At 40.5% G+C, this 20,783-nt stretch overlaps 1 protein-coding gene across 1 annotated transcript in view; it reads left to right on the top strand.

Annotated features, from left to right (window-relative positions):
- The window catches only part of FBN2 (fibrillin 2), a 378,197-nt gene that overhangs the window by 316,711 nt on the left and 40,703 nt on the right, over window positions 1-20,783 (top strand). The window contains exons 41-44 of the mRNA XM_073557740.1: window positions 298-450; window positions 9,461-9,529; window positions 9,626-9,751; window positions 12,697-12,822. Of these exons, the coding sequence (XP_073413841.1) occupies window positions 298-450; window positions 9,461-9,529; window positions 9,626-9,751; window positions 12,697-12,822 (474 nt within the window). The remainder of the gene's footprint in view (window positions 1-297; window positions 451-9,460; window positions 9,530-9,625; window positions 9,752-12,696; window positions 12,823-20,783) is intronic.

Below are 20,783 nucleotides of genomic sequence, written 5' to 3'. Positions count from 1 at the left end.
TCTCAGATTACATACCAAAACCTGCTGACAGATTCCCATTAACTAAAATGTTTAATTAATTTGAACTTGATCATTTATATTTATATTTGTGTAAATTTGCATATTAAAGGGTATATATACCTTAAAAGTATATATGCACACAGAAGAAGAATGTAAACTCTTAAAAAAGCAAGATTTACAGGAGTGAAAAGTGTAGCTAAAATCTAGTTATTTTGATTCATTGTAAGACAAGTTTATGAACTGTTCTTAACTTCAGTATTTGTTTCCATGACATTTGTAAATTGTCTTTTACTACAGATATGAGGAAGAGTTATTGTTACAGGACTTACAATGGAACCATGTGTGAGAATGAACTGCCTTTTAATGTCACTAAAAAGATGTGCTGCTGCACATATAATATCGGCAAAGCCTGGAGTAAACCTTGTGAACCATGTCCAACGCCTGGAACAGGTACAGAATATGATGTCATTGCAATCTTTGCCTGTTGCTAATATTTCCTCTCTTCATCTTTGCTGTTCTGACGCCTGTGAAATCTCCTCTCCCCTTCAGATGTTTATTATTCATGTTATATGGACTATGTGGAATCAAATACTATCTTTATGGCAGACACTGTGCCTATATATATTGATTATGATGATGTTGTAAACAAGTCGCCATTGGGCTCACGTAAAAGACAAAAACTATTGCATGGAGGCTATCTGACTCCTTGGTACAGTTACCACATGGCCTCTGTGCAGTGCTGCCGACTGTGTCTACGGGAAAGAAATCTTAATTGTATTCACATTTGTACAGAAAACCCTCAGTGTGAAATGGAAAGCATAGGGGTACAGTAGATACTTGACCATTGACCTTTTCGGCAGGTCTATATAGTCATTATAGCTGTGTTTAAAGAAATTTTAAGGAGAAAAATTATGACAATGTCACTTGACAACATATCTTCTAAACTTCCATTGATAAGGTCAGTTCATTCTAACCTCCCAAACCGAATGTGGGTGTAGGTTATAAGAATGCAAGTCAATACATAACTTTATTTAACCCCTTAGTGACGGAGCCAATTTTTAAAATTCTGACCAATATCACTTAATGTGGTGATAACGCTGGAACGCTTCAACAAATCCCACTGATTCTGAGACTGTTTTTTTCGTGGCACATTATAATTTATGATAATGGTAAATTTAGGTTGATATGTTTTGTGTTTATTTATAAAAAGTATCAGAAACTTGACAAAAATGTAAAAAAAATTACAATTTTCAAACTTTGAATGATTATCCGTTTAATCCAGATAGTCATACCACACAAAAACATTAATAAATAACATTTCCCACATGTCAGCTCTACATCAGCACCATTTTTAAAATGATAATTCATTTTGTTAGGCTTTTAGTAGGTTTGAAAATGTAGCAGTAATTTTTCATTTTTTCAAGGAAAGTTACAAAATTTATTTTTTGAGGGACCTATCCAGGTTTGAAGTGACTTTGGGGGTGCTATATATTGGAAAACACCAAAAAAGTGATACCATTTTTAAAACAGCACCCCCCGACATATTGAAAACTTCTGTCAAATAGCTTATTAACCCTTCAGGTGATCTTCAGGAATTAATGCAAAGTGGTATAGCAGGAATGAAAAAATGTTTGTTTACCACCTAAATGTCGCTAACTTCTGAACTGACCACTATAGCCGGGAGACTCTAAGGCCGCTATTTGGCCATGAACTGCTATGGCAAACATCAGGACCACACAATCATAATCTCGTTGTGTCAATTAGATTAAAACGGAAGCCCCCACAATCTTTTAACCATTATTCCGATGTAGTCACTTTTGACAGCAGCAACTAAGGGGTTAAACAGATATGGACAGTGCCATCACTGATCGTTTGTGATACAGCAAGTTGTCAGCTATAGTGGACCGCTGACAGCTGCTGGATTGTCACCTGTGTGGGGATGATATTCTCTTATATCTCAGGTCAGTAAAAAGACGTATTGGCTGTCATTAAGGGGTTAAAAAAGCTGCTCTGTTGCATACAAGCCACTTCGTAAGTGATCTGCAAATGAAGCTGTAAGGTCCTCTGGGTGGGATGGAGCATTTCTGCTACTAGAGCTCCCAGGTCCATTTTCTGCAAAACTCCACCCTCCGCTATGTGATTGTGGTTAGATAGCACTGGTGCACATGTCAATCACAAAATGCAGGGCGGAGTCAGGCTGAGAGTGTGAGAGAAGGGTAGTAGAAGTTCTATATCCCGCCCAGAACCCTTCCGGAGCCTTTTGCATATCGCTTCTAAAGTGAAAACATTTTTAACATTCATGAATATTTACTTGTTTCAATATTCCAACTGCTACTGAACTGTTTATTGCCTTGGAGCACAATCAACCAACAAATGAAACAATCACCAAAATCCATACCTATTTAGAACTTGAATGTCCTTTCCTCTGTTTTTCTAATTGTTGAATGAGCAAACAATCTCCATTTACATTACAGAATTTTTAAAAGTTGAACGAGAATTTTATTTCTAGCCTAAATGATTTCACATGTGATTACTGAACATATTTGGACACATCGTTCTGATGCTTAACCCATTCACATTGCACAATTATCATGAACAATAGGTCGTTAACGTGAGAATCTGATGGGATTGGTCACTATAATTACAGCTTTCAGTTTTTGGCCAATGTGAACATTTCAAGATTTCTGATTTATTTATATAGATTATAATGTGGATAATATTCTAGACATACTTGACCACTAAATTACCTTCAACCTATTCTTCAGAAATGCAAAAGTGGTATTAGATGTGTATTTTGGTTTATAGTCATGTTAGAAAGGTGCATCTTCTCTTTCAATAAAGAGCAGTACATCTGTGAATTCCCGATACCATCAATAAAATGCAGCATTTTTCTTTGTACTCCCTTCCTTTGTGACGCCATACAGTTTTGAAGCCAACAGTTCTAAAAACATTTATCTTGGTCTCATCTCTCCAGAGTATAGAATCCCAATAGTCTTCAAAGTTTTCAGAATGGGCCCTGGAATATAGTAGGCAAACTTTTTTGTGCATGAGCTTTAGGAGTGGCTGCCTTAAATCATTTACCCCCAAGGGTGGTTTGCATGTTAATGACCGGGCCAATTTTTACAATTCTGACCACTGTCCCTTTAAGAGGTAATAACTCGGGAACGTTTCCAAGGAACCCGGTGATTCTGACTTTGTTTTCTCCTGACACATTGTACTTCATGTTAGTGGTAAAATTTCACTCATATAACTTGCGTTTAATTGTGAAAAAATGGAAATTTGATGAAAATTTTGAAAATGTCGCAATTTTCCAACTTTGAATTTTTATGCCCTTAAATCACAGAGATATGGCACACAAAAGACTTAATAAGTAATATTTACCACATGTTTACTTTACACATCAGAACAATTTTGCAACAATTTTTGTTAGGCAGTTATAAGGGTTAAAAGTTGACCAGCGATTTCTCATTTTTACAACACCATTTTTTTAAGGACCACATCACATTTGAAGTCACTTTGAGGGCTCTATATAATAGAAAATACCCAAAAGTGACACCATTCTAAAAACTGCACCCCTGACAGTACTCAAAAAAAACACATTCAAGATGTTTATTAACCCTTCAGGTGCTTCACAGGAATTTTTTGAATGTTTAAAAAAAATGAACATTTAACTTTTTTTCCACAAAAAATTACTTCAGGTCCAATTTTCCCCACAAGTGACCCCATTTTGGAAACTAGACACCCCAAGGAACCTACCTAGATATGTGGTGAGAACTTTGAACCCCCCCAAGGGCTTCACAGAAGTTTATAACGCCCGGGTGTAAAAATAAAAAAATCAGATTTTTTCCACAAATATGATTTTTTAGTCCCCAATTTTTTTATTTTCTCAAGGGTAACATGAGAAAGTGGACCCCAAATGTTGTTGTCCAATTTGTCCTGAGTATGCTGATACTGCATATTTGGGAGAAAACTACTGGATGGGCACACATCGTGGCTCGGAAGGGAAGTAGTGACATTTTGGAATGCAGACTTTGATGGAATGGTCTGCGGGTGTCATGTCGTGTTTGGAGAGCCCCTGATGTGCATAAACTGTGGAAACCCCCACAAGTGACCCCATTTTGGAAACTAGACCTCCCAATGAACTTATCTAGATGTGTGGTGAGCACTTTGAACCCCCAAGTGCTTCCCAGAAGTTTATAACGTAGAGCCCTAAAAATAAAAAAAATCATATTTATTTCCACAAAAATTATATTTTTGCCCCAATTTTTTTATTTTCCCAAGGGTAACAGGAGAAATTGGACACCAAAAGTTGTTGTGCAATTTTCCCTGTGGATGGATACCATGTTTTGGCATAGGTGGTTTCCTTCATTGGAGACTGCCCTTCCCGTGGTTGTTCCCTCCCGGGGAAAGACCTGGCTAGTCATTGCTTGCATTGAGAAACATGCGATGGTGTCTCCGCAGCTTGTGTTTTGCATATATTTACATATTTCCCATAAGGGTGGGGGCATTGCCCTAGAATCACTGCGTTGAGAAACATGTGATGGTGTCTCCGCAGTGTTGGATGTTGATCTCCATGAGTTCATTCATCCTCATTTTTCACAGTCTTCTACTAGGCATTGCTCCTACTGGCCAGTTTCCTACTCCACACTGATGAGGGGCAATACCCCGAAACAGCTGTCTGTGGATGGATACCATGTTTTGGCATAGGTGGTTTCCTTCATTGGTGACTGCCCTTCCCGTGGTTGTTCCCTCCCGGGGAAAGACCTGGCTAGTCATTGCTTGCGTTGAGAAACATGTGATGGTGTCTCCACGGCTGGTGTTTTGCAAGTATGTGATTCTTAGACAGACTTTATGAACTCAGTAGAAAATAGACACCTAGAACCTTCTTCTCTCTAATGTTATACATACCTAAAATGGCATGTAAACATTTGGGCGTCCCTGATCAAAATTACTGTTATTTTCTTTTTTTTTCGTATATGTACCTACCTACTGTCAATGTAATGCCTTTATGCATCTGTATCTGTACTTGGTCCTGCCTTGCTCCCGTAATGCTCTGAATCTCCCCATGGTGGGACGATTAAAGGATTATCTTATCTTATCTTATTGTGAGCAGTTAAGCAAGTTGAAAATTAAATAATCTCTAAAAAGCCTAAAGCTCAAGATGACACACTTCCTTTGTATTTTAGGCAAATATATATTTTCATCTTTAACATTTTAAAAATTACAAAAAGGAAAATGGCCTGATGCAAAAGTGTAGGCACCCTACTTGGTTAGTACCTAGTAGCACCCCCTTTTGAAAGTATCACAGCTTTTAAACGCTTTTTGTAGCTTGCCAATAGTCTTTCAATTTTTTTTAGGGATTTTCATCTATTCTTTCTTGGAAAATTCTTCCAGTTCTGTGAGATTCCTGGGATATCTTAAATGCACTGCTATTTTGAGGTCTAGCAACAGATTTTCAATGATGTTCAGATCAGGGGACTGTGAGGGCCATTGTAAACCTTCAGCTTGCACCTTTTGAGGTAGTTTATTGTGGATTTTGATGTGTGTTTAGGATCATTATACATTTGTAGAAGACATCTTTTCAACTTCAGCTTTTTTCAGATAATGTTATGTTTGCATCAAGAATTTGTTGAAATTTCATTGAATCCATTCTTCCCTCTATCCGTGAAATATTCCCCATGTTATTGGCTGCAACAGAAACCCAAAGCCTAATTTATCCTCCCCCAATGGATAATAGTTGGAGAGATGTTCTTTTCCTGAAATTCTGAGCCTTTTTTTCTCCACACGTACCTTTGATCATTATGGCCAAAGAGTTCTATTTTAATCTCATTGGTCCACAAGACTTGTTTCCAAAATGCATCAGGTTTGTTTAGTTGTTCTTCTGCATACTTCTGACACTGAATTTTATGGTGAGGATGCCAGAGAGGTTTTCTTCTGATGACCCTTCCATGAAGACCATATTTGCAAGGTGTCTCTGAACAATAGAACAATTTACCACAAATGTGGTAAATTGTATGCTAAATCTTTCTGAAGGTCTTTTACAGTCAAGCCGGCCTCCCTAGAAATCCTGCGAGTAGCTATCACTGAAATTGTATTTGGTCTTCCAGACCTTATCTTGACCTTCACTGTTTCGGTTAGCTGCCATTTTCATAATTACATTTCAAACTGATGAAAGGGCAGCATGAAAACACTTTGCTTTCTTATAGCCTTCACCTGCTTAGTGGACCTCCACTAGTCAGCTAGTCAACTCCTTAAAAGAACCCATAGCTTATGTTTTTTGGCACAAGGTTAGAGGAGGCTGGGTTTTTAGAAAGCTGGGAAATTTGCATCACCTGGCCTTTCCTAACGATGATAGTGAATACGCACAAATATCCAAGGGTGCCCAAACTTTCGCATAGGACCATTGTCCTTTTTGTAATTTTTTAAATGCAAAAAATTACAATATATTTTGTTGGACTTAAATACAAAGGAAATGTGTCATTTTTAACTTTAGGCCTTTTAGAGATCATTTCATCTTCAACTTGCTTAACTGTTCACAGTAATTTTGACCAGGGATGCCAAAACTTTTACATGCCACTGTAAGTAAAATACCCATAATTAGCTGATCCAATCCAATTCTAACTATATATTTCACCATTTGAACGCCTTAGTGACCACCAATACATCTTTTTACTGACCTCACATATCAGACAATGGCATTCCCTGCCGGGTGAAAATGCATCAGCTGTTGACTGTACACTATAGCTGACACCTTGCTCCATCAGCCTTGATTAGTGTTGGCACCAACCATAGCTTTTTAACCCCTTAGATGCTGCTGTCAATAGTGACTATGTAATCTAAATGGTTAACAGAGTGTGAGGGCTTCCTCTTTAACCCTATTGACAACATGAGATAATGATTGTGTGGTCCTGATGTTTGCCATGCCAATTCCCAGACAAATAATGGCCTTAGAGACTGCCAGCTATAGTGACCTGTTCCGAAGTTAGCGACATTTAAGTGTTAAAAATAACATTTTTCCTTCCCGTCATGCCATTTTGTATTAATTCCTGAAATGCAGCCGAATGGTTAATAAACTACATAACAGCAGTTTTGAATACGTTGAAGGGTGCTGATTTTAAAACGGTCTCACTTTTGGGGATTTTACAACATATAGGTCCACCAAAGTCACACTAAAACTTAATAGGTCCTTAAAAAAGTAAGTTTTGCAAATTTCCTTGAAAAAATGAAAAATTACTGCTACAGTTTTAAACCTTCTAACATCCTAACAAAATAAAAGGATATTTTAAAAATGGTGCTGATGTAAAGCAGACATAAGGGAAATGTTATTTAATGACTATTTTATGTGGTATAACTGTCTGGATTAATAGAATAATCATTTGAAGTTTGAAAATTGCTAATTTTTGGACTTTTTTGACAAATTTGATATTTTTATAAATTAACACAGACAATATCAATATAAATTGACTATTAACATACAATGTGTCACGAAAAATGTGTCACGAAAAAACAGTCTCAAAATCAATTAGATCTGTTGAAGTGTCCTAGAGGTACTAGCACATAAAGTGACAGTGATTAGATTTGAAAAATTTGGTCCGGTCACTAAAATAATGGCTCTTCATGTTATGAAGGTCTGCTAGATTGTCTGTCCATTCTGACTTATAGAGGGGGTTCCAAGCTGAAGACCCTCTTTGATGATATCCATATACCTCAATATTGTATTTAGACATACTGTATATGTTATGCATAAGGAAATTTAATGACAAGCAAAATTTGCTGGGAATATGTAATATATAGTAGATGAGAATATAATTTCCATTGCTTTCAGCTTTCGAAAACATCTGATCCTTTTATTTCTAATAGCAGTACAGTTCATTTTTATTTAGTCTAATTCTAGTCCAAATGATTGCATTTATGGTCATCGTTTCCGCACATGTACACATACTGTACATTGAATCTATTAACATTCCACAGCAATGACTGTGTGGCTGGCAGTAAACTCCGAGCTGTTGCAGGCATCCTTACAAATTGGAAAAATACCTCTTTATAGGAAGCGCATTCTTCATGCAATTGAGATTAAGACATAACTCTGTAATTACAGTAATGGACTTTGTAAATTAATTATCAGCATGGAGAAAGGGAGTGTTTCGGAAGTTGCAATGTTCCGAAGCAAGCTATATGCCAAGTCTGCCAAGAAATTTTCTGATTTTTCTGTTGAAGTCTTAAAAATTCCCATGGGGCAGACACTACTTCATTCTGTCATACCACTTCAAGAGGCCTGTTTATTAGTCTACGAAGATGATTTAAGATGCATAAAGAAGGATTAATTTCATGAAAGAGAGAAAGTTTCCAATACATTTTTTCATTTTTAAAGTGTCCTTTACTATAAGCACAAGAATTCTATAGCATGGCCTGATCCTCTCTATTACACCACATGGGAATAGTCGTGATGAAACAGTGAAATTAACTAGAAAATTCCATCTGTTACAAGAAGAGGTCCAAACTTTTATTGTACCAAAGAGATTTATTTTACTTATTTTTTTATTGCATAATTCTGTGAAAATTGTGTGGCTATCAAAATGGTTAGCCATATCACTTCTCTGGGAGTTTTAACACTAAATATTGAATATGCTTGTTAAATTGATGTTTCATTTTATAAGTAACTTAATATTATGTCAGTCCTAGACAACCCCATTTCATTTAAAAGTGGTGTCCAGGACTGACATATTGATGGCATATCTGTGGGATAGATCATTAATATGATCTTGGTGGGGGTCCAATACCCGGCACCCCCAAGATCAACTGAAAACCACTAAACCTCTCTGGCAGCAGCCAAATAGCAGTACATGGGTATATCTATGCGCTGCCTGTTGAAGGAGCAGTTCTTATCTGATCAGTGCAGGCACCGTGGGTTGGACCCTACCGATCTCATAATACAATCTATCCTACAGAAAGGTCATCAATATCTCAATCCCGCACAACACAACCTCTTTAAAGTGGGTCATATACTTGATTTTAAAATTGTCTTAAGACAATAACTGTTGGGGAGAGAGGAATTGAGCATTCTGGATTTCAACATTCCCAATCTTTTGTTTCTCTCTCCACACCGGCAAAGCCAAGCGTATACGTTTGTGGTTGATGCAGAAAAAAATTATTGAGCCAAATATTGCAATGTGTTACCATCTTTTCAGCTAGCCCATAAAAGGTATCAACCACTGAGAACTCAATTCTGAATATTTTTGCGCCAAATAAGCATTTAGCACCAAGTGTATAGTTCTATGAAGAAAGCTTAAAGACAAAAATGAATGCGCAATCTTGGCTATATTCATAGTTTAGGAATTTACCAATTAGGAAACTGTGGAACACAACTTAAATGTTTTCTACACTTCTAGTTGTTATTGTATAAAAACTGCCAAAAATATAATCATATATGTAATTTTTCTCTTTCTTTTGATGTAACTAGTTAATTTTAGAAACCTTTGTGGAACAATCCCTGGATTCACCTTTGATATACACACTGGTAAAGCTGTAGGTAAGACATTAAAATGGATTATATAGAAACTAGTTTGAAACAAGTTATCATAATCCAGTTGCAATTTCTTTATTTATTTCTCCAATTATTTTCTAGACATTGATGAATGTAAAGAGATTCCTGGAATTTGCGCCAATGGAGTATGCATCAACCAGATAGGCAGCTTCCGCTGTGAATGCCCAACAGGATTTAGCTATAATGATTTACTTTTAGTTTGCGAAGGTGAGTCCAGCAATGAAACTTTCATGGTATAGGAAGGATAAATGTTAGTATGTGTGTAGATAATTCTGTTGTTTTACCAGACATATGACACTGCAAAAAAGCAATATGTGGAAACTGATAAAGTCACATCTGTAATTTGACTGTAGACTTCATTTTCATGAATAGCCATAACAGGGTTTCCAATGGTGCATGAGCCATCTATTTTATATTCATTAGTAGAGTTGAGCGATACCGTCCGATACTTCAAAGTATCGGATCGGAATGGATCGGCCGATCTTTAAAAAAAGTATCGGTATCGCCGATTCCGATACCGGAAGTCCCATTCAAGTCTATGGGACTTCCGGTATCGGAATAAGAAAAACCCTGTTTTTGCCTTGTACAGCCTCTCTGGGGTCTGTACGGGCCTTTCGGGGGGCTGTGCCGGCCTACCAGGGGGTCTGTGCAGGCTCCGGTGGTCTGTGCCGGCCTGCCGGTGGTCTGTGCAGGCTCCGGTGGGCTGTGCCGGCCTGCCGGGGGGCTGTGCCGGCCTGCCGGTGGTCTGTGCAGGCTCCAGGGGGCTGTGCCGGCCTGCCGGTGGTCTGTGCAGGCTTCGGGGGTCTGTGCAGGCATCGTCCGATGGGACTACAAGTCCCATCGGGCGATGCCTGCTACCATGACAGTGATTGACACATTAGCCAATGATGGGACAGTAGTAGTCCCATCATCCGGCTAATGTGTTAAATGTTAAAAAAAAAAAAAAATACTTCATACATACTACATACATACTACATGCATGCTACATACATACTACATACATACTACATGCTACATACATACTACATATATACTACATGCATGCTACATACATACTACATACATACTACATGCTACATACATACCACATATATACTACATACATACAATACATTCATACAATACATACATAGACATACAGTACATATAACATAGAGTAACATACTTACCAATACTTGTCACATTGTTCCCCGAAGCCATTGTCTTTTCCGGAATAAATATTAACATAACAAACCACAAAAATACTCACCCACGATCCGAAGCAGTCCACGAGTGTGTCCCACGACGATCTTGGGTAGAGAACTGCAGCATCAGATGATGCTGCCGTTCTCTATGGGCTGCAGGAATCCAATGACGGAAGGTAGGTATCCTTCCGCACTGTATTCCTCCGCCACTTAAAAAAAAAAAAGTCCCTAGTCTCACTTTATGCCATTGCTGTGTGGGAATTTCCCACGCAGCAATGGCATAAAGTGAGACTAGGGACTTTTTTTTTTTTAAGTGGCGGAGGAATACAGTGCGGAAGGATACCTACCTTCCGTCATTGGATTCCTGCAGCCCATAGAGAACGGCAGCATCATCTGATGCTGCAGTTCTCTACCCAAGATCGTCGTGGGACACACTCGTGGACTGCTTCGGATCGTGGGTGAGTATTTTTGTGGTTTGTTATGTTAATATTTATTCCGGAAAAGACAATGGCTTCGGGGAACAATGTGACAAGTATTGGTAAGTATGTTACTCTATGTTATATGTACTGTATGTCTATGTATGTATTGTATGAATGTATTGTATGTATGTAGTATATATGTGGTATGTATGTAGCATGTAGTATGTATGTAGTATGTATGTAGCATGCATGTAGCATGCAGTATGTATGTAGCATGCATGTAGTATATATGTAGTATGTATGTAGCATGCATGTAGTATATATGTAGTATGTATGTAGCATGTAGCATGTATGTAGTATGTATGTAGTATGTATGTGGTATGTATGTAGCATGTAGTATGTATGTAGCATGCATGTAGTATATATGTAGTATGTATGTAGCATGTAGTATGTATGTAGTATGTATGTAGTATGTATGTGGTATGTATGTAGCATATAGCATGCATGTAGCATGCATGTAGTATGTATGTAGCATGCATGTAGTATGTATGTATGTAGTATGTATGTAGCATGCATGTAGTATGTATGTAGTATGTATGTAGTATGTATGTAGCATGCAGTATGTATGTAGCATGTATGTAGCATGTATGTAGTATGTATGTAGTATATATGTAGCATGTAGTATGTATGTAGCATGCATGTAGTATATATGTAGTATGTATGTAGCATGTAGTATGTATGTAGCATGCATGTAGTATATATGTAGTATGTATGTAGCATGTAGTATGTATGTAGCATGCATGTAGTATATATGTAGTATGTATGTGGCATGTAGTATGTATGTAGCATGCATGTAGTATATATGTAGTATGTATGTAGCATGTAGTATGTATGTAGTATGTATGTAGTATTTTTTTTTTTTTTTTTTTTTTTTAACATTTAACACATTAGCCGGATGATGGGACTACTACTGTCCCATCATTGGCTAATGTGTCAATCACTGTCATGGTAGCAGGCATCGCCAGATGGGACTTGTAGTCCCATCGGACGATGCTTGCACAGCCCCCCCGGCAGGCCGGTACAGACCCCCACAGGGTGCACAGACCACCGGCAGGCCGGCACAGCCCCCCGGCAGGCCGGTACAGACCCCCACAGGGTGCACAGACCACCGGCAGGCCGGCACAGCCCCCCGGCAGGCCGGTACCGACCCCGGGCAGTCCACACAGCCCCCCGGCAGGCCGGCAGAGACCCCCGGAAGGCCCGAAATGACGGCGCATCATGATGCGCACACACCGCGCATCATGATGACGTCAGGCCGTCAATCAACTTTGAACTTCCGATTCCGATGCCGAATTCCGATATTGAAAAAATATCGGAAGTCGGTATCGGAATTCCGATACAGCAAGTATCGGCCGATACCCGATACTTGCGGTATCGGAATGCTCAACACTATTCATTAGCCTTTCTATTTAGTAAAAATCTGGACTTTGTCATTAAAGAACCTTTGTATTTGTGTCTGTACTAAATGTGGTATTACTTGAAATTTTAGACATTGATGAATGCTCCAGCGGTGATTATTTCTGCCAGAGAAATGCAGATTGCTTAAACAGCCCTGGGAGTTACCGCTGTGAATGTTCAGCTGGGTTTAAGCTTCTGCCCAACGGTGCTTGCATTGGTAAGGTACTCATTACTTTGTATACAGTTTATGTTCAAGTACACATTTCACAAGGACACATTGTATATTATATTTTCAGAACCATTTTATTCTTATCCTTTGTTGAATATTTTAATTAAGAGTACTTGAAATAGAAAGGGAAAAGTGAACACGTTCTAATTACCATATCTTATAATGCAACTTTGTCTAATGTCGTACTTAGAGACAAAATGATTCATACGGGTCTCAAATATACCCATTTTAAAAGGGTTATCCAAGACTGTGATAACTTAGCCCCATCAGATAATTCAAACTGCAACCCATCCTAGTCATGAGTCAGGATGGGTTGTAGTCTGAAGAAACGCAGTTCACGATGTGCCTCAACTGACAGAAGAGAAGTATTGGAAACACACTTATCTCAGTGAGCAAACAAAGCAGAGTAAAGGCCCCTTTACATTTAGCGATGCACCAGCGATCCCGACCACGATACGACCCGGTCAGGATCGCTGGTGCATCACTAAATGGTCGCTAGTGAGCTGCCACACAGGTAGATCTCACAGCGATGTAGCGACGCAGCAGGGGTTGTTACTTACCTTTCAGACGTGGCGATCCTGACGTCCTCCGTCCGCGTCCATGCGTCACTCGTCGGCGCCAGCAGGAAGCGCCCGACGAGAAATGGACACGGCCGATCTCGCGCGATCAGCGACAGACGGCGGGGGAGCTGGTCGGAGGTAAGTATCACACATAGTGATATCGCTAGTGATATCGCTGCTGCGCCACAAAATCTGTGACGCTTTAGCGATATCGCTAGCGATATCGCTATGTGTAAAGGCCCCTTTAGGGCTGTGACTGGGGAAGAAATAATTATTTTTCCTTTTCTGTTAAGTGTGCACGGAGGTCTGAGCCTGAAGAAAAAAATCCTTTGTTCTCAGTTAGCAAGAAGATTTATTTCTTATCACGTAACAGCCCTACAGCGATGGCTTAATGAGGTGTTTATGATACCACTCTTCTGTTAGTTGGGGCACAAATCTTGATCTGTGTTTTTCAGACTCCAGCCTCCATTCTAACACATGACTAAAATGGGCTGCATTTTAAATTATGCAGCAAGAACAATTTGATTACCTTCTTCGAGAACCCCCTTAAAACCATATTCACATCAGTACAATGGTTTCTGGGTATATGGAAGCCAGTACTGCTCTGCTGGATATATTTCCGTCATATACTAGTCAAATTCTGATAGATAGCATTGATAGGTAATGCCAGTCTTGCTAACTGCATTTTCCTTTTACATCAAAACTACCTAAAAGGCAGGCGAGACCCCTCAGAAAATCCGACTCTGGGGGGCGTTATACACCTTTTCCACAGCACTGTTAATTAACGGCGCTGTGGTTTAAGTACCCTTAACTACCGTCGTTAAAAGGCATATCGGCGGTCGTTAAGGGGTTAAATTGTCTGCTCATTGTTTGTATGCAACTGCCATGACAAATGGGTCTTAATTTGTATTTTGTTAGAATAAAATATATCAGGATCCTTATTATTCCCTAAATAATTGAAATGAATTGACTCCAAATGTTTTTATACACATAATATAGAAAACAAATTATCTTCCCTAGATTTAGAGCCGGTTTTCTGCCTCTGCTCTGTTTTGGCTGCAGTGGTGACATAATGTTGACACCTCACATCACTGCTGAAGCCAATTAATGAGCTTGGCGGTTCATGCATAGTCAAGTGTAAAGGAATGCTGCAAAGAGTGTTTTATTAAAATGAAAGTCTTAGTAGTTTTTTTATCAACAAAATGCAAATTGAACAAACAAGAGAGAAATCTAAATGAAACCAATATTTGGTGTGACCACTCTTTGCCTTCAAAACAGCATCATTTTTTCTATATACGCTTGCTAAAGTTTTTGAAGGAACTCAGTATGGAGGTTATTCCAGACATCTTGAAGAACTAACCATAGATCTTCTGTGGATGTCCTCTTGTGAAAATCCTTCTGTCACTTTATGTAATCCCAGACAGACTCGGTGATGTTGATATCGGGGCACTGTGGGGGGCATATCATCACTTCCTGGACTCCCAGTTCTTTTTTAAGCTGAAGACAGTTCTTCGCTGTATGAAATTTGCTGTATGTTGAGGGTCATTGTCACTCTGTAGAACAAATTATGAACCAATCAGGCACCTTTCTTATATGATAAATAAGTATCTAACTATATATTTCAGCATTCAGGACACTTTAATCTCAGCCAAATCCCTAGCTACATTGCCAGAAATGCATCCCCAAACTTACAAGGAACCTCCACCATGTTTCGCTGTTGCCTACAGACACTCATTATTCTCCAGCCTTTTTGTGAACAACCGCCTTCTGTTACAGCCATTTCAAAGTTTAACTCATCACTCTAAAGCACATACTGCCATTTTTATGTACCTCGATTCTTATATTTTTGTGTGTAGTTGGGTACCTTTGCTTTGTTTCTGTCATGATCCAGGATGGGGTTTTGTCTTTGGCCCATCCTGGTCAGACAGGGGTTAATTGTTTCTGCCTCTCTCTGGCAGAGGGCAGCTATTTAGTTGCCACTCGACCTAGGTCTGGTGTCAGTTATACTCCTGCCCTCAGCTGAGTTAGTTGACCCCTTGCGTACGTGTGCCTTGTGCCTGTTATCTTGTTGCTTGTTTGGTTTTGACCCAGTCCGTCTCTTCGTTGTGATTTTGTCTGCTGTTTTGGTACAGTGTATTTGCCTGTTCTGCTTTACTGATTTCTTGCTACGTCCTGACTATCCATTCTGTCTCATCCTTTGGTACTGTCGTGCTATCTCGTGTTTTGACCCCAGCCTGATCTGTTTATGTCTCTGTCTATGCCCCTTGGTAACTTTATCCCGGAGTTACCCTTCTAGGAGTTTTCCTACAGCTCCTAGCTCTCTGGAGCTTAGGCCATGCCCCCAGCAGTCACGTGCTTCAGGTCCTGTTGGTCTGAAGCACGAATCTTCTCTGCTGCTTCCCTGCTCCACAGGTATCTCTGAGTACAGTCTGTCTTCCTCAGGACACATGCACTGGCTCAGTGAGCAAGTGCAGTGCGGTGTCCATCACAGTTTCCATGTTAAAGTTATGGCTTTTTGACACCAATTCATACATGAAGACCTCCTTTAGCCAAACTTCTCTGAATAGTGGATGGTTGTAGCTGGGCCACACTGGCTGTTCTGAGATGATGGCACTGCTGGCCATCTTCCACCATTTCTTGGTGTCTTCAATGCTGAGGAATATAATCAGATACTTATACATCATGCAATACCATCATGAAAGCATATAATTAGCTCCACATATATTCTGCAATAGCTTCAAATATACTGCCATTGTCATTAACAACTTTCTTTAATGTTTTTAATGTAAAGAATTAGAAAGAGAGCTGAAAATGATGATATGACCCCAGCAAAGACAAGGATGGGACAAACCAAATGTTGATTTGATTTAGCTTTTTCACTAATTTTTTCATTCATTTTAAAATAAAGTATTAACTCTTTTATTTTTAAAGCATTTTTATTCTCTTGCAAAACTGTAGACATATAGTGTATACATGTATAAATATATGTATATGATTGTAATTTTAAAAGCCTCTTTTAATATATATGGGTGGGGTACTCGGTACCGGGCCGGTGTCTGGGGAATGTGTCACAGCAGCGGTGACCCTGTCCGTGGTCCTGGGCGCCAAAGTAATGGGGGAATGTAGTTCATGGAATGGAATAGTTTGTGACGCCACCTGTGGTGCTCGGCAAGGGAGGTGTTAAGCCAACGCTGCATGCAGATCCACTGGGACTGATGGTAGGGTGCAGCAAGGATGTAAAAGCTTCCACAGGTGAAGCTATAGTCCCAGGGCAGTGTAGAAGTGGTGGGCACGGGGATGTAGCAGTGCCGTAAGGGTAGGAAGCAGACAAGACACAGCGGGTGCAATTTCTGTACCTTTACTTGATAACTGCAGTCCAGGGTCCTGATTACAGATGGTAACGGAGCAGGCTAGCCTGGAAGCAACTCAGGGATTCTCTCTCAGCAGATGGGCTGTGCAGTCTCCTTCCTAACGCTGGTTTGAATGAAGCACTTCAGTACTAAGTTAATCTGAAGTTCCTCCTGTCAGATGTTCCCAACAACCTTACTTGCACGGCAGACAGCTGTAGCCTCTCTCGGGGACTCTTCTCCCTCTCTGAGTCCTGGCTCTCTATCCAAGCTGTTGTTGTGCCTCAAGTCTTAGATGGGAGTAGGGCATTTACAGCCTCCTACTCCTCTGGTATCTGCTGTAGGACCGTTAGTATCCATACAGCCGTGGAGACCAGGATCCAGTTCATGCGCTCTCAAGCTGAGGGAGCTCTCCTTCCGCAGCTCAACCTCCAGCTTCACTCTCCACGTCTGCACACTTCACCCTCCGCAGACTAACTGACTACCCCTTCCTCCTGGCCCTCAGAGAGCACTCCTCCCCTTAATCCTGGTTCAGAGTTCCCCCTGCTGGTCTGGAGTGGAACTGTGTTGCATGTATGGATTGACTGTGAGAGAGACCCATCATTGCCTCCAAGCCTGGCATTACTCTCCCCTGGAGGAAGGCAAAGCCACTGTGGCAACTGTACTCCTGGGGGCACCACATATACATGTATATATGAGTATATATAAAACTACAGTGGCTTGTGAAAGTATTTAACCCCTTAGATTTTTACCTTTTTTTTCATTACAACCTATGTTTAAATATTTTCATAATCCAATTTGAGTGTGATGCCTCAGCCCTAAATAGTCTAAGTTGGTGAAGTAAAGTGAGAAAAATATAGACAAAATGTAAATTTATGGAAAAAAATAACTACAAAATTTAATGTTCATATGTATTCACACCTTTTGCTATGAAGCCCTTAAAAATTTATCGTGCAAGCAACTACCTTCATAAGTCGCATGCTTAGCGAAAGAAAGTCCAACTGTGTGCAATTTAAGTGTCACAAGGTCTGCCAGTATACACACCTATTCTGAAAGGCCACAAAAGCTGCAACACCATTAAGCAAAGGCACCACTAAACAAACAACATCATGAAGACCAAGAAGCTCTCCAAACAAGTCAGGGACAAAGTTGTTGAGAAGTATAAGTCAGTATGGGTTATAAAAAAAATCCCAATCTCTGATGATCCCCTGGAGCACCATCAATCCATTATCATCAAATGGAAAGAAAATGGTACCACAACAAACCTGCCAAGAGAGAGCCACCCGCCAAATCTCTCAGTCTGGGCAAGGAGGGTATTACTCAGAGAACCAGAGCAAGCGACACTACTCTGTCCTCCTCCTCCTGGACCTGTCGGCTGCCTTTGACACAGTGGACCATTCCCTATTATTACAGACCCTCTCATCCCTCGGCATCACAGACTTGGCCCTCTCCTGGATCTCATCATACCTAACAGACCGGACATTCAGCGTCTCCCACTCACACACCACCTCCTCACCTCGCCCCCTATCTGTCGGAGTCCCACAAGGTTCAGTCCTTGGGCCCCTGCTGTTCTCTATTTACACCTTTGGCCTGGGACAGCTCATAGAATCTCATGGCTTTCAGTATCATCTTTATGCTGATGACACACAGATCTACATCTCTGGACCAGATATCACCTCCCTACTAACCAGAATCCCTCAATGTCTGTCCACTATTTCATCCTTCTTCTCCACTAGATATCTGAAACTCAACATGGACAAAACAGAATTCATCATCTTTCCCCCATCTCACGTGACCCCCCCTACGAACCTATCAATTACAGTAAATGACTGCCCACTCTCCCCAGTCCCACAAGCTCGCTGCCTCGGAGTAATCCTTGACGCTGATCTCTCCTTCAAACCACATATCCAAACCCTTTCCACTTCCTGCCGACTTCAACTCAAAAATATTTCACGCATCCGTTCATTCCTCACCCAAGAATCTGCAAAAACCCTAGTCCATGCCCTCATCATCTCTCGCCTTGACTACTGCAACCTCATGCTCTGTGGCCTCCCCTCAAACACTCTCGCACCCCTCCAATCTATTCTAAACTCTGCTGCCCGACTAATCCACCTGTCCCCCCGCTATTCCCCAGCTTCTCCCCTCTGTCAATCCCTTCACTGGCTCCCAATTGCCCAGAGACTCCATTACAAAACCCTAACCATGACATATAAAGCCATCCACAACTTGTCTCCTCCATACATCTGTGACCTCGTCTCCCGGTACTTTCCTGCACGCAACCTCCGATCCTCACAAGATCTCCTTCTCTACTCCCGTCTTATCTCCTCTTCCCACAATCGCATACAAGATTTCTCTCGCGCATCACCCCTACTCTGGAACTCTCTACCACAACATATCAGACTCTCACCTACCATCGAAACCTTCAAAAAGAGCCTGAAGACCCACCTCTTCCGACAAGCCTATAACCTGCAGTAACCACCGATCGACCAAACCGCTGCACGACCAGCTCTACCCTCGCCTACTGTATTATCACCCATCCCTTGAAGATTGTGAGCCCTCGCGGGCAGGGTCCTCTCTCCTCCTGTACCAGTTATGACTTGTATTGTTTAAGATTATTGTACTTGTTTTTATGTATACCGCTCCTCACATGTAAAGCGCCATGGAATAAATGGCACTAGAACAATAAATAATAATAATAATAATAACCAGCACAGAGACGAAAGGTAACCCTGAAGGAGCTATGGAGTTCCCAAGCACAGACTGGAGTATCTGTGCATATGACCACAATAAGACCTGTTTCACACTTCCGTTTTTGACCATCAGTCAAAATCCGCCGTTTTTGCAAAAAAAGGATCAGCCATTTTTTTTGGCGGATCCGTTTTTTCCCCATTGACTTGCATTACCGGCGGATCTTGACGGATGTCCAACCGTTGGATCCGTTTTTTTGCGGATCCGTCAATTTTTTTGCGTCCACCGAGATGCCTGGATGGACCATGTAACTTTTTTTGTACTGCAGGATCCGCATTTTTATAGAGAGCATGCCCGGAGGAATGAAGTCAGGAGGAAATTTAACCCTGAAATCATTTCTGGCGGACAGAGGAAAAAAAATCTCTCTCTCTCTGTCTCTCCTTCCCGAGCAGCGGTTCCTTTAAAATTCTTCATTCGGCAGATCAGTCAAAAAAAACGGATCCGGTGCCATCCATTCACATCAGTTAGGAATGGATCCGCTTTCCGCCTTTTTGGCGGATTTTAACTGACACAAAAAACTGAAGTGTGAAACAGGCCTAAGCCATACATGCCATAGAGGTGGTCTTTATGGAAGAGTGGGCAGAAAAAAAAGCGTTTACTTACATAAAAAAATTAAAGGCTCATTTTGAGTTTGCCTAAAGACATGTGGAAGACTCCCACAAATGTACGGAGGAAGGTGATGTGGTGAGATGAGACCAAAATTGAATTTTTGGCCACCAAGGTAAATACTGTCTGGCACCAAACCAGCACAGCTCATCACCCCAAGAACACTATCCCCCACAGTCAAACATGGTGGTGGCAGCATCATGCTGCAGGGAAGTTTTTCAGCAGCAGGGACAGGGAAAATAGTCAGAGTCGAGGGGAAGATGGATGATATGAAATACAGGGATATTATTAAGCAAAACCTGATTCAGTCTGTCAGGGATTTGAGACTGGGACAGAGGTTCACCTTCCAGCATGACAATGACTCAAACATACTGATAATGCAACACTCGAGTGATTTGAGGGGAAACATGTAAATGTTTTGGAGTAGCCTAGTCAAAGCTTAGACCTTAATCCAATTGAGAATCCGTGGTCAAACTTCAAGATTCATGTTCACCAGAGAACACCATCTAATATGAGGCAGCTGGATCATTTTTGCCTTGATGAATGAGCAAAAATCCCAGTGGCAAGATGTGGAAATCTCAGAGAGACTTGTCGTAAGCAGCTTACAGCTGTAATTGCCACAAAATGTGGCTCTAGAAAGTACTGACTTTTGGGATGGGGGTGAATACTTATGCACACTGAAGTTTTC

The sequence above is a fragment of the Dendrobates tinctorius genome, unplaced genomic scaffold, assembly GCF_039654945.1.
Source record: "Dendrobates tinctorius isolate UK_male_01 unplaced genomic scaffold, ASM3965494v1 ptg000003l, whole genome shotgun sequence".
Classification (NCBI taxonomy): Eukaryota; Metazoa; Chordata; class Amphibia; order Anura; family Dendrobatidae; genus Dendrobates; species Dendrobates tinctorius.
Note: the sequence above shows the minus strand (reverse complement) of the source record. Positions and strands in the feature narration are given on the sequence as shown.